This window comes from Puccinia triticina, chromosome 1A (genome assembly GCF_026914185.1).
Source record: "Puccinia triticina chromosome 1A, complete sequence".
In the NCBI taxonomy this organism is placed as follows: domain Eukaryota; kingdom Fungi; phylum Basidiomycota; class Pucciniomycetes; order Pucciniales; family Pucciniaceae; genus Puccinia; species Puccinia triticina.
This window is the reverse complement of record NC_070558.1, coordinates 2057133-2069044: the sequence shown is the minus strand read 5'-3', so window position 1 is coordinate 2069044 and position 11912 is coordinate 2057133. Positions and strand designations below refer to the sequence as shown.

Sequence of the window (11912 nt, the reverse complement as noted above, 5' to 3'; positions counted from 1 at the left end):
ATTAGCAGGCATGGTTTGTATGTGTTCTTGTCAAAAGAAATTTAATGAAAACTTTCTTCCGGGCACTGTATATTGACCTCCAACGCATTCCCTCAACACCTCATCACAACAATGGATCCGGACCCGACAAAAAAAACCCCATCAGGTCGCAAGAGTCAAAATTTACGCTCCATTTGCAATCTCATTGACGATCTCAACCTTACCCCAAAGCAATTCCTCACCGCCTTCTTGACCGGCAACAACATGTCAATGGCCTTCCAACAACAATACTTCGGACTAGGCTCATCACGGCGTCGACTTGGACGGTCTTGGCAGACTCATTTTAGGGGAAGCATGGCAAGCAGTCATCAATGATTGCATCACAGAGGTCAGCGTCACCCATTTCAAGCAAATGCTTTGTGAGGGTAATTTTCTTTGAAGGTTTCTTTGTTTTCTTTTGTGTTCGTGACGGCATCTTTGCGGTTGTAAACGGTGGGATGGCTGCTTCAAAGGGTTGAACTAGTCTTTTGGGTGGCTGTTGCGACTCAAAGAAGGCTTGTATCGACTTCACGGAAGATGGAAGATTTAATTGTTGTATCCTTTTTTATTTTCTTACTCCGCTGTTGATCCCTTCCGATCTCTTTAAGCTTAATGAAATCAGTATGGCATTGATCCTGAATGCCGAGAGGTCCGAGCGAGCTTTTAATTGTCGTGAAAACAATACTGTTAAAGCTCAATCGGACCCAAGGATTGCATGTATTTCAAAAAATTATACTGTACATACAAAAAAAGATGAGAGAAAATGGAGGGGATGGAATGATAGCCAGGAAGCCAGCGCTTCATGGAGGTAGGTTGGAATTTAGTGGCAAGTGAGTGTTGATTTTTGAACTAAGATGCAAAGAAAACTACGGTTCCAAGTGAGATCCTGTCACGCGAGGCTCTGCTTGTTAGGCATAAGCCCCGCTTGCACCTACGGCTCCGCGGTGCCGCGGGCTTTGTTACGCTCGGGGATTTGGACGAGGTTCGCTTGGTCTGGCAAGGTTTGCGCTTGGGATGATTACATATGACAGTACTGTCATCATCATAATAACCAATGATGACATCATCGGGTTTTGACACCATCATTAATTCATTTAATTTAAAAATCCTAAACTTCACGATTTTGAGTCCAAACTTATATGTACAAGAAAGAATCTCCGTAGTTCTCGTTTTGTAACTCCATCGGCTGACAATCCCAGGACTGCAACTCCTTCCTCTCCTCTATACTCATCACGTTTTATCGCTCACCATGGCTCACCTCATAGCCTGTCCTCGCGGTATCACACTACCTTACTCGTCCCTGTTCAATGTGGGTTTGCGCGATAAGTCATCGCGCCCGGTGAAATCTAGGCCGTCCGAATACTTTTGGAAAAAGGCAATTAGTGAATCAATTTCGGACGCGGCACCACAGGGTGAAAACGATGAAGGACCCAATGAAATCTGGCTTGATTCTCATGCGCCTGCTCTTAGTGATAGTGAAAATGAATCCACACCAAAGGTCAAGAAAACAGCCCCAGTCAAGTCAAAGAAAAAACGATTTACTCAGATCAGAAGAATTGCTTTCAAGGCGTTTACACTCAAATCAGATGGTACGAGCCGTCACAAGAATATTGTGACGAGCACAGAAATCATTTGCCGCCAAGAGAAACTCGACGATTCGGACCAGTATGGCACTGCAACTCCAAAGGCTAACAAACGGATTACGATCTTCAACTCGTGGAAGGTCAAATCTACTGGCGCCAAGACGCAAGTTCAAAAGATGGTTGCCGTTTTGAAAACTCGTATCAGTGCTTCTAGTCCTGCCGATCAACAACCAAAAACATGGGATGAGTATCACCGTTATTATGCAAACGTGAGTCTTATGTTTCTTTTTTTTTTGTAAGATCAGCGCCTCAAATCCAATAAGCACCCATGCTAACTAGCTCACTTCCCCCGCCAGGAACAAATCGATGTTCTCAATCCTCCTTTGCCACCGATGGAACCAGAAGGAGAGGAAGACACTCCCTCTGCGTTCCAATCCAGATTCTACATGGCTCCTAGACCGGCGAATGAGCCAGCGCGACAATTGGTCCTGAATCGACTCGGTGTTTTGGGAGAGAAGGGTTTTGACGAGACAGATGAGGGTATGGCCAGATCTAAGGCCCGAGCCGAGGCGGGCGACAAATTGATGGAAGAAGGAAAGGTCCCCGTAAGCCTCGAAGAACCTTGGGAACGGCGTGATTCCCTTGTCAGTGAAGAGTCCTCAATGGGCGTCGACGAGGCCCGAGCCATGATGGATGGCGTACGACGGGGCCAATTACCCCCCGAGACTTTGGAACAACATCCAGTTTTCAGAAAAATTGTTAAGCAATGTCGGGAACTTTTTGGAACTGCACTTAGTATGCTATCTGTTAGTTTTCGCCTTTGTTTCCTGTTTTTCGTGTTTTCTTCCTTGGCGAAAAATACGTAGCATGTACTGATCAGTCCGAACATATCCTATGGTGCAGATTCTCGATGATGATCGTCAAATATTTCTGGCGGAATCTGGTTTAGGAGGAAAACGAGATATTAGCCGCGATATTGGTTTTTGTGCGTAGTGATCGATTCCTGACAAGGTTTGCTCAAGACTAATTTTTCTAAATTGCGTTTAGGTGCACATACTATACTCAGTGGTCGTAAGGGATTTACGGTCCTTGACACTCACAAAGATTGGAGATTCGAGAATGGTCCCTTGACACAGAATTTCGGATCAAGATTTTACGCCGGTGTGCCTTTGATGGCGCCCAACCTGGATGGAAGCCAAGAATCCGAAGACAACGCATGCCCCATTGGCACGTTGTGCATTGTGGATACCGCTCCTCGCGAGTCCTTTAGTGTGGAGGACCGCAAGAAGCTTGTTTACATGTCTGAATACGCACGACGAGAGATCGAGAAGTGGTTCGCTAAGAAGATGGAGCGAAAGATGAAAAACCTATCGGCAGGCCAAGAGAATTGGAATCACGAATTGAAACGGGTTATCAGCTCTACGAGTGACGGCGACGAAATACTTGAATCCGAAGTTTTGTCCGATACTCCAGCGTCTCCAGACCAAACCGTGACTACATCCAAGCGATCCAGTTTCAGAAGGTTGGCCAGTATCAGCTCCATTTCTACTGCGCCCACTTCACCCGCGTCACACACACATACGGCCTTGAAGTCACCAACTAAAACTGGCCCAAGCTTGTTTGAAGATGTCAACGCAGTCGTAAAACCCAAGATGCGAAAGGTGTTCGATCTAGCCACCAAGTTGATCGGCGAAACCTTGAGCCTCTCTTTGGTGTATTTGACCGCTGTTGTTCCCCATGGCGAATCGAACGAATTGGGCAGGACATTGATCATCTCCGGCCACAACATCCCCCTCCCGGTTCCAGTCTTCGACGCCGGCCTGCATTTGCGTGCACTGAGAGCACCTGAAGGCGGGTTTCTCTACCAAAATCCAAGCGTGGAAGAATGTGAAGAGGACTCCTTACAACCTAGAGGTTCGGGTACCAAGCCGTATGCATCGGCGATGCTTTTGGCCGTTGGTACTGAGGCTCAACCCAACTCAGGCGGCTTCGTTCTGGCTGGATATACTGATGACCCCAAAAGAGTTTTCGGTGCCGAAGATGTGGGCTTCATGAAACAATTTGCGCAGGAATTATCTCGATATACTTCAAGGTTGCAACTTTAAGCGATAGAATTTGCTCTCTTTAGATCCTACCGAATCTTCCTATTCCTGCCAGTGCTATACGTTTGGCGGATTCGTTTTTTGAGTCGTCTCTTAATACTCTTGAGTCGTTGTCTGGCAAATTCTTTTCATTTGGCCCATTTCGATTGCATGTTTCTTTCTCTTTTTCGATTGTCAATCATCACCTCTGCAATAGCATTTCTGTCAAGGTATTCATTGTCTGTAAGATTTTTTTATAATTGATGGGTACTGATTTCCCAGGCAAATTGGGAATGATGTCCAGATCTGGAGAACTTGACATCAACTTGCTTTCTGTGCATCTGAAAGACTCCTTCCGTCGCCTAATGGCATGATTTAGCAGGAGCCTCTAAATCTTGTTTGCTGGTGAAAGCTCGCTCTGAATCACGTTCACCAGCAAGTCTTGGTAAGATTGCCTGTTTGACTACGTATACTTTTGAATGTCGGAAAGTCCCCAGGCCTCATGTGAAATCATCCCTCCCAAGCTTGGGGCCCTTCTCCAACCACTTCTGGTAGTCACATCTGATTCTCATTGCTCAGGAGGTAGCGAAGATATGTAGAGAGATAACTAATGTCCACCGTTCCATAATTTTCACAAATGAACAATGAATCACAAGCCCAATGATAGCCTCTTTATTCTTGTTTCAGCGCTGTTGACTTGGTGGCTTATGTCTGATAAAAATAGTAATACAATCTTGACTTCTCTAACAGGCATGTATGTACGTAGATCCGCATCCAACATCTTGAAAACTCTATGCATCAATGAAAACAACAACAGGTGATAGCACACTCAGACACATACCTTAAGGGCGTCACACAACATTCAGGGAGATAGGGAAAAAGTGATAAATAAGGAAAATTTGAATACAGGCTCTGTCTGTTAATTTTCGACGTGTGTAAGAAGGGCATACCCAGAGACGATAGTGCGAGTTTTTAAAGCTAATCAGATTGACATCAATGATGCCAGAAACACACAAAACAAATTGTTAGCTGATCAAGTACATCAAGAGTACATAGAAGAACAATACGAAATCGAAGCCGAGGCTAGTATTATGGGGGGAGTAGCTTACCTCGTCTGGGGACAACTCAGCGCCCATGACCTCGGTGACAGTCTTCGAGCCGGCACCGCCGCTAGCTTCGTCATAGCTGTGTTCAGACTCGCCGGGAGTAGGTGGGACGCTTTCAGCGAAATAGTGGTCGGCCGAGGAGCGGGGGGTTCGTGGAGTCCTTGGAAGACGGGCAGTGCTACCCGTTTGGAAGATCATCCAGGCCACTAATCCTGTCCATCCGGTCTGGTGGGAGGCGCCAAGACCCTTGCCCGTATCAGCGTGAAAGAACTGGAGAGCCGGAAATCCATCAATCTTCCGACATATTCCACTCATCACGTTTGCAGAAGGTTATGAGCTCTCCGATCCACTCACTTCATGGAAAAACACGTGGTTACGGAAAAAGGGATCCTTGTCAAGTCTGTCCAAGCCTCCGTTGCAAGCTCTCCTACCTTCCGCGTCACGTGCGAAAATATGGATAATTCGATGCTGGATTTCATCGGCTACAGCGGCCAAGTTGAGCATATCACCACTGCCCTTAGGACATTCAACTTTAAGGTTGGTCCCATGGTACTATGGACGCCAGAAAAGCACGGTCAGTCCTGGTATGGCGGCAGACAAGCGAGATCCAAAGAAATAAAATCCCGCACTTGATAGAACCTTTGGAGACTCTCGATGAGCAGGAATGTGGTGGCCAACCAAATCGGCCCTCTCCAATTCGAATTTCCACCGAACATTCCACTCTTCGAATCAGCAGGCCAGTAGTCTACGCTGAACTCTTCTCCGTTCACGTGCATCTTGTAAGGGTTCTCCTTATGGTACAATGAGAGCCTATAGATAAAAAAACGTGTTGGCGACACAATTTGTTTGTCATTTTCATGGCTTCCATTAGCCATAATCTCCATTCACTTACGATCGGATTCCATAAGCACTGAGAAACTCAGACTCGTCCAACATTCGTTCCAAAATTCGTTTCAACCGGTCCTCATTGGCCAGAGCCAGCAGCTTACGTTCATGTTTACCAACCCCGCGCATGTTAGCAATGATGCCCTTGGTAGCTAATTCAGGACGGTTTTCAATAAACCAATCCATTCTCTTCTTGAATCCTGGGAAGCGCTTCAGCACCCCTGGCTCGAGAGTCAAAGTGGCGTAGAGAGGAATTAAGCCAACTAAGGACCGAACAGGTAGTTGTGTCGAATTACCAACTCCCCAGCTGATCGCATCATAGTAAAAGCCGTCGTCATCATTCCAAAGACTGGATTGCTCATCATTTGGGTCCCCAAAAGTCATCGCCCTACAATCCAGTTAGCAAATATATGAGATCAGCAATTTAGTTAACCTCATCAAAGGTTAAATGTGAAAAATAAACGATCGACTTACTCAGAGATGAACAAGAAATGCTCGAAGAATTTGGAGGCAATGTCTTCGTATACGGGATTGTGTTTGGCAAGCTCGAGAGCCATGTTGAGCATGTTGAGGGCGAAAAACGCCATCCAAGCCGTTCCATCCGCTTGACGTAGGTGGCCACCAGTAGGTAATGGCTCCGAGCGATTGAAAAGCCCAATGTTATCTAAACCTAGGAAGCCACCCTCGAACACGTTTTGTCCACTGGCATCCTTTCGGTTGACCCACCTGACAGCGACGGAATACAATATCATGAGCCAAGAATGGAACACATCGAGATGAAGGGCGAGCGACAGCTGCTTACCAGGTGAAGTTTAACAACAACTTTTGGAAGACTCTTTCTAAGAATGGCAAATCTTCTCTCCCATACATCTTTCTTTCAATTTTGAAAACTCGAAAAGTTGCCCAAGCGTGAACTGGAGGATTGACATCGCTGAAGCTGAGATAATAGAAACACAAAGCGCCAGGGAGATCAGCCAGACTGTTAATAAATCTGATTTTCAACACAGAATGGGGACTAACTTCCATTCGTAGGCCGGTAAAGCACCGTCAGGTTTCATGTACCATTCCCGAGTCATGATGTCTAACTGATTTTTAGCGTAAGCCGGATCGACCATGGCCAGCGGAATGCAGTGAAAGGCGGTGTCCCATGCTGCAAAAAACGGATACTATTACATTGAAAGACGGCGCGTTAGTGCTTAGTGAATGCTTATCTGGTTACAGGGCAAAAAAGCCTAGATGGACCAATGACTTACCTCCCATTTATCAGGCATGGACAGGATGTCTTCGATATACATATGCTTCCACTCTCGGTTTCGAATGTATTTACGCTCGGGTGGTGGGGGAGGTTGGCCCGGGTCACCAGCGATCCATTCGCGTTGGACGAAGTAATAGAACTGCTTCGTCCATAACATTCCGGCCAAAGCTTGTCGCATGATGTTTCGTAAATCCTCGCTTAACCCGTTGACCGAACCTTCGCCCGGGTTGAGTCTAGCAAAGAATTCATCCGCATCCTGTCGACGGTCTTCCAAGTGCTGATCAAACTTCTCCTCATCAGAAATCGACGGATCTTGGGCAAGCGTTTGGTTTGTTAACTTGAATCTAACTACCGCGCATCCCCCGTGTGGAGGAACGTCTTTAAAGACGTAATGCGCGCCGGCTTTCGTACCGTTTTTTTCAGGATTCACATATTGTCGGGGAGTATACGGCTCTTCCACGATTTCCTCCTCTTCCATTTCCTCCTCGCCGGCCAAATTCAACGATGGCATGACTTTCGACAAGTTGTCAGCCACAGCACTGGCCACCTGCGGAAGATAGCCACTGCCTGCTGAAGAAACGTCTTCGGGAGCTGCGGTACGCTGTTTCTTGACTTTCTTAACTTTTGGGCGATCAGATAAGGGACGATGGGACGGGATGATGTGGTCGTGAAAAGCGTCTTTCGCAAACGATCGGTTTTGGCCTCCATACAAACGCTCGAAGTTGCTTTCGTTTTCTGTGAAGAGTAACTCGGGACAAACAATGTCTTCCGTTTCAATTACCTCTTGCCCTCGAATTGGCGCGGAGGCGGGTGCCGGACTAGGGTTGGCGTAGAAATGGAATTTGTCGCCCAGCCCCGGATGATGGATGTCGACGGTGAAAGGCGACGAATCGGAGCCTTTCTGGGTGGTGGACTCCTTCATGGACGGCATCTGCTCTCCGGTTGGCCTCTCCTTGGGCCAAGACCAAGTGTTTCTGAACCACACTTGAGGAACTATGTGTAGAGTCGCCGGGTCCGGTCCACGGTTGTAGGCAGCGATTCGAACAGAAATGCCGTTTTCATTATCTTCGTCTTTGGCATACTGGAAAGTTTTAAACCAATTCCCGAAATTAGTGGGAAAGAGTGGGCAAAACCCAACAGGAGGAGTAAAACGCACCTCAACATAGACATCCCAATATCTGTTATCATCAAATGCATCCGTCTCCAAAATCTCAAACTCGGACACATCACGACTACGGTTCATGGACTCATCAACAAGTTTTTTGTAAGGAAACTCGCGCTGAGGATATTTGTACAAATACTTCATGTAAGAATGGGTCGGGGAGCAGTCTAGATAGTAGTAGATCTCCTTGACGTCTTCGCCGTGATTACCTAAGAGAGGCGTCGGAAGCCCAGAGTGGGATTAGTCGTAAGCTTTCGCATCTCCTTGTCGATGCAACAGTGACGTCTGACTGACCCTGATGACCTGTCACGCCAAACAATCGCTCTTTCAAGATAGGATCTTTCTCATTCCAGAGAGCAAAAGAGAGAGCGAGACGCCCATGGTTATCAGAGATACCGCCCAGGCCATCTTCGCCCCATCTGTAGGCTCGACTGCGGGCGTGTTCATGCGGGAAGTGAGTCCAGGCATCACCATTGGCGCTATAATCTTCTCTCACGGTGGCCCATTGACGTTCGGAGAGGTAGGGACCCCATCTCTTCCAATGTCTACGTTTCTGAGCATCCTCCTCGAGCCGTTGCTCTTCCACAGATTTGTAATCGGGGAAGTATTTCTTCTCCTTCAAACCGGGGGTAGGGAACGGGCAAAACTTTGAGAAGTCACGAATCACCGAACTCCGCGTGGGTTGAGATTGGCCATTCGCTGAAGGGTCAGGATCGGCGCCAAACTGGGCCGCCGGCGGCATGTCGACCTTGGTGGGGCGAGACATGGGATTATGCCTGAGCTTGGTAGTCGGAACGCCAAAGAGAGTGTCGAGAGAAACAGATGAATCGAAGGGCCTATTAAGCGAGTTACCGTGCGAGGTGGATTGACTGCTATTGCTCTGTTGACTGAGCGATCGGCTTGAGTATGCACGGTTACCGCGGGGGGTCGCAAGGTCGAGCGAGTTTTCCTGATCAGACTCTTCAGGGTCGACCAAGGATGACCAGAGTGACTTGGAGTGAGCGCTGGATGGTTTAGGACTTGAGGGGATAGATGGACACACACACGGCCAGTCAGCAGATGGATGCGGACTCGGTGGCCAGCGCAGGTTGTGGTGAGACAGGCTACTGACTTGGTAGTATGACTTGGGCCGGTGCTGGCGTGGTTCAAGTCAGCTAGCTCCGCCGAGCCGGAGGACGATAAGGATGGCTGGGGCTGATGACGTAACAGGCGATCGGCAAGCGAAGACGGCTGGGCGTGATTGGAGGTGGTGGTAATCCAGTCCCCGATGGCCCTCGGAGTACCCGGGGAATCTTCCCGGACGCGAGTCGACTCATCTGTGGATGTGATCGGGGAAAACGATCAGGAAAGAGGAGGAAGGTTCAACTGCCGGATTTTATGTTGTGCGCGATCGATATTTCTCTTCTTGTCGAGGCTCCCAGTGGGATCAGCTCGAAACAAAGAAGGGATGGCTTATGACGTTTCTACGGAGCAGTCCTCTGAAGCGATGCATGGTGACAGCATCGGCCAGTGTGACCACGCAATGAGCACATGGAATGAGAATCCAAAGCAAAACATCAACACTTACGGGCCGGTAGCGCTTGGGGGGGGTTTTGAAGCTTATCTGACGGAGGCTGGCGGGACATGGCTTGTGGTGAGAGCTGAGGGGCACGATGAGCAGGAGAAGAATATTCGAGCTTGACCGGATTGAAGTCACTGATGAATCAAAAGGGAATCTAGTAGTGGACAAGGCACAGAAACAGGCGGCCATTCGCTCGAAAAAAGACAACCTGCTGTGATGATTCACTTCAGAGGTCCCGTGCATTGAATCATTTTGCTGTTTTCCAGCCGACTCTGTGCGCGTCATGTGCCTGTCCTTCGAATCACCCTTCAAGTTATATCTTGCACCTTCAGATAGATCCTGCATGATGCATTCTCTGATTCTCCTGTCACGCCTCCTACCGGGATGGCCGCCATGGCCCATCTACTGCCCGTCTGCTTTCTAGAGATGGCAGTGGACTGCAAGTCTTCCTTGAGCTATATTGTACGGTGATCGCATCAACGTACTCGGCAGGCTTGATTAACTACAGATCAGCTCTATTTCACACCTGCATCGCACCCAGCAACATCGTCCTCGATTGCCAGGACATAATGAACCTTGACCACTGCTCGTGCACCGCGATGGCCCAACCCTAACTTGTCTACACCACAGGAGCGATCGAGAGAAGTCGGGACGTTGCCCAAACAGTCGCAGGAATCACGCGTCCTGGCAATCACTAGGACCGCGGGGGGACGTTGTGGTTGTCTTGATGGCCGCAGGACAGATTTTAGACGGAATGTATTCACTGACGTCCTCATCAACCGCGATGGTTGCGGGATCTGGGGTTTCTGGGTGTTGGAATTTCACAGCTTGTTCTCTTCCTTCTCCGCTCCTCTGTCACACTCTTTCCTTTCCCTGCAGATGCATATGCATTTCATCTTCTGTCCCACAACCTGGCCACTAGTTATAATAGGTTATATATCACTAGCACAGATAGAATAAAGAATCATAAGTCCTCTGCGCCTTTTCCCTGAGACCAAAGAGTCTCTTGTAGTGCGGAGCCTTTTTCCTCCCACAAATTAGCAGACTAGCCCTCTTTTTGGGCTTCCTTTTTTCTCAAAACCTGGCCTTGAGCTTTTTTCCTCAGGCCACTGTTCTCTCCTCTCTCCGAGTCGGAGCTCCCATTTCTTCACTGGGACGTCAAAGTCCCTTTGACGGAAGATTTGGCGTTGAGAGGATGATGGCCTCAACCCAGCTGTTCTTGGGATACCTGGGTTATCCTGACGCTTTCACCGGGGTCCGGAGGACATTTGCTGAAGCCATGCGGTCAATAGGACACTTGGGTTGCAAGGACAGCCTGCCCAAGCGTCCAAACAACGTTTTGAGGATCCACTTGTTGATAGGATGCCAGGGTCCCTGGGATCGCTTGACAAAACGTCAAAAAGACATTTTCATTAACCAAAACTTCTCCATGACAGCGAGGTCCCCCAACTTGAGCGTTTCTGGAACGGGATGGTCTGACCAACCAGTTCTGGACGCTCAGGTTGCAGAAACTTTTCTTTTTTTTTTGCTTTCCTGCGCCCACCTGCAAAGATGCTATGCCAAGTGAGTGTTTGAGAAGACAATATGATTTTGATTTTTTTTTTTCTTCTTTTTTCTTTTTACCTTTGATGTTTTTTTTTGTGGAACAGTGGAAGCAAACTGGTTTGCTTAGATATTAATTTTGCAATTCCACATGATTGGTATAGCCAGTGTTGTGTAGTGTAACTGGCAAGAAACTCCTTGGAAGGAAGCCTGCTGGGAAGAATGAGCTGTGGGTTTGAGCCTGCGGGAGTTCCTTTTGTCTCTCTGCACTCACGGGATTGAGCTGTTGCCAACGTTGTGGGCACTGGGCTTGATCGCTCGATGCGCTTCTAGAGCGCGGAGGGAAATGCGTCAACTTAACGTTGCCAGAGTTATTGGCAAACAAAGGTGCAGAACCCTTGTTGGTCCAACAATGTAGGCGCGCCCGCCCCTCTTCGCCGGGATGTGGTTGTGACAACCAAAACCACGCCAACCAATTGTTTTGTGGTAATTTCTGACCGCGTCAGAACGTTGCCCCCTGTGGAGGAAAGCAACGTTTGGGGGACGCGAAGGCGGAGTGTCAACAGAACGTTGACCTGCTCCTGTGGTGTAAGTCCGGAGATGGAGGCGCGAAGCGCCTCCCCTCCCAGAGGGGGGCCTCAGGAGGTCCAACCCCAAGCTCCAACAAACTTATCCAAGCCCTCGTCCCCGCTGCGGCCGGGGGGCGGTTGAGATGCATA

At 48.4% G+C, this 11912-nt stretch overlaps 2 protein-coding genes across 2 annotated transcripts; one reads left to right on the top strand and one right to left on the bottom strand.

Moving 5' to 3' along the window:
* Nucleotides 1-1267: 1267 nt before the first annotated feature.
* PtA15_1A269 (uncharacterized protein) lies at nt 1268-3706 on the top strand (the record flags this gene model as incomplete). The annotated part of the gene is made up of 4 exons (XM_053165278.1): nt 1268-1870; nt 1958-2407; nt 2505-2586; nt 2649-3706. The coding sequence occupies 4 exons, from the start codon at nt 1268-1270 to the stop codon at nt 3704-3706; spliced, it is 2193 nt and encodes a 730-aa protein (XP_053016486.1).
* A 1001-nt stretch (nt 3707-4707) lies between these two features.
* Nucleotides 4708-9715, bottom strand: PtA15_1A268 (uncharacterized protein; the record flags this gene model as incomplete). The annotated part of the gene is made up of 12 exons (XM_053165277.1): nt 4708-5058; nt 5143-5340; nt 5418-5598; nt 5681-6061; nt 6148-6399; nt 6476-6610; nt 6694-6839; nt 6927-8009; nt 8085-8299; nt 8385-9109; nt 9202-9406; nt 9658-9715. The coding sequence occupies 12 exons, from the start codon at nt 9713-9715 to the stop codon at nt 4708-4710; spliced, it is 3930 nt and encodes a 1309-aa protein (XP_053016485.1).
* Between the last annotated feature and the right edge of the window lie 2197 nt (nt 9716-11912).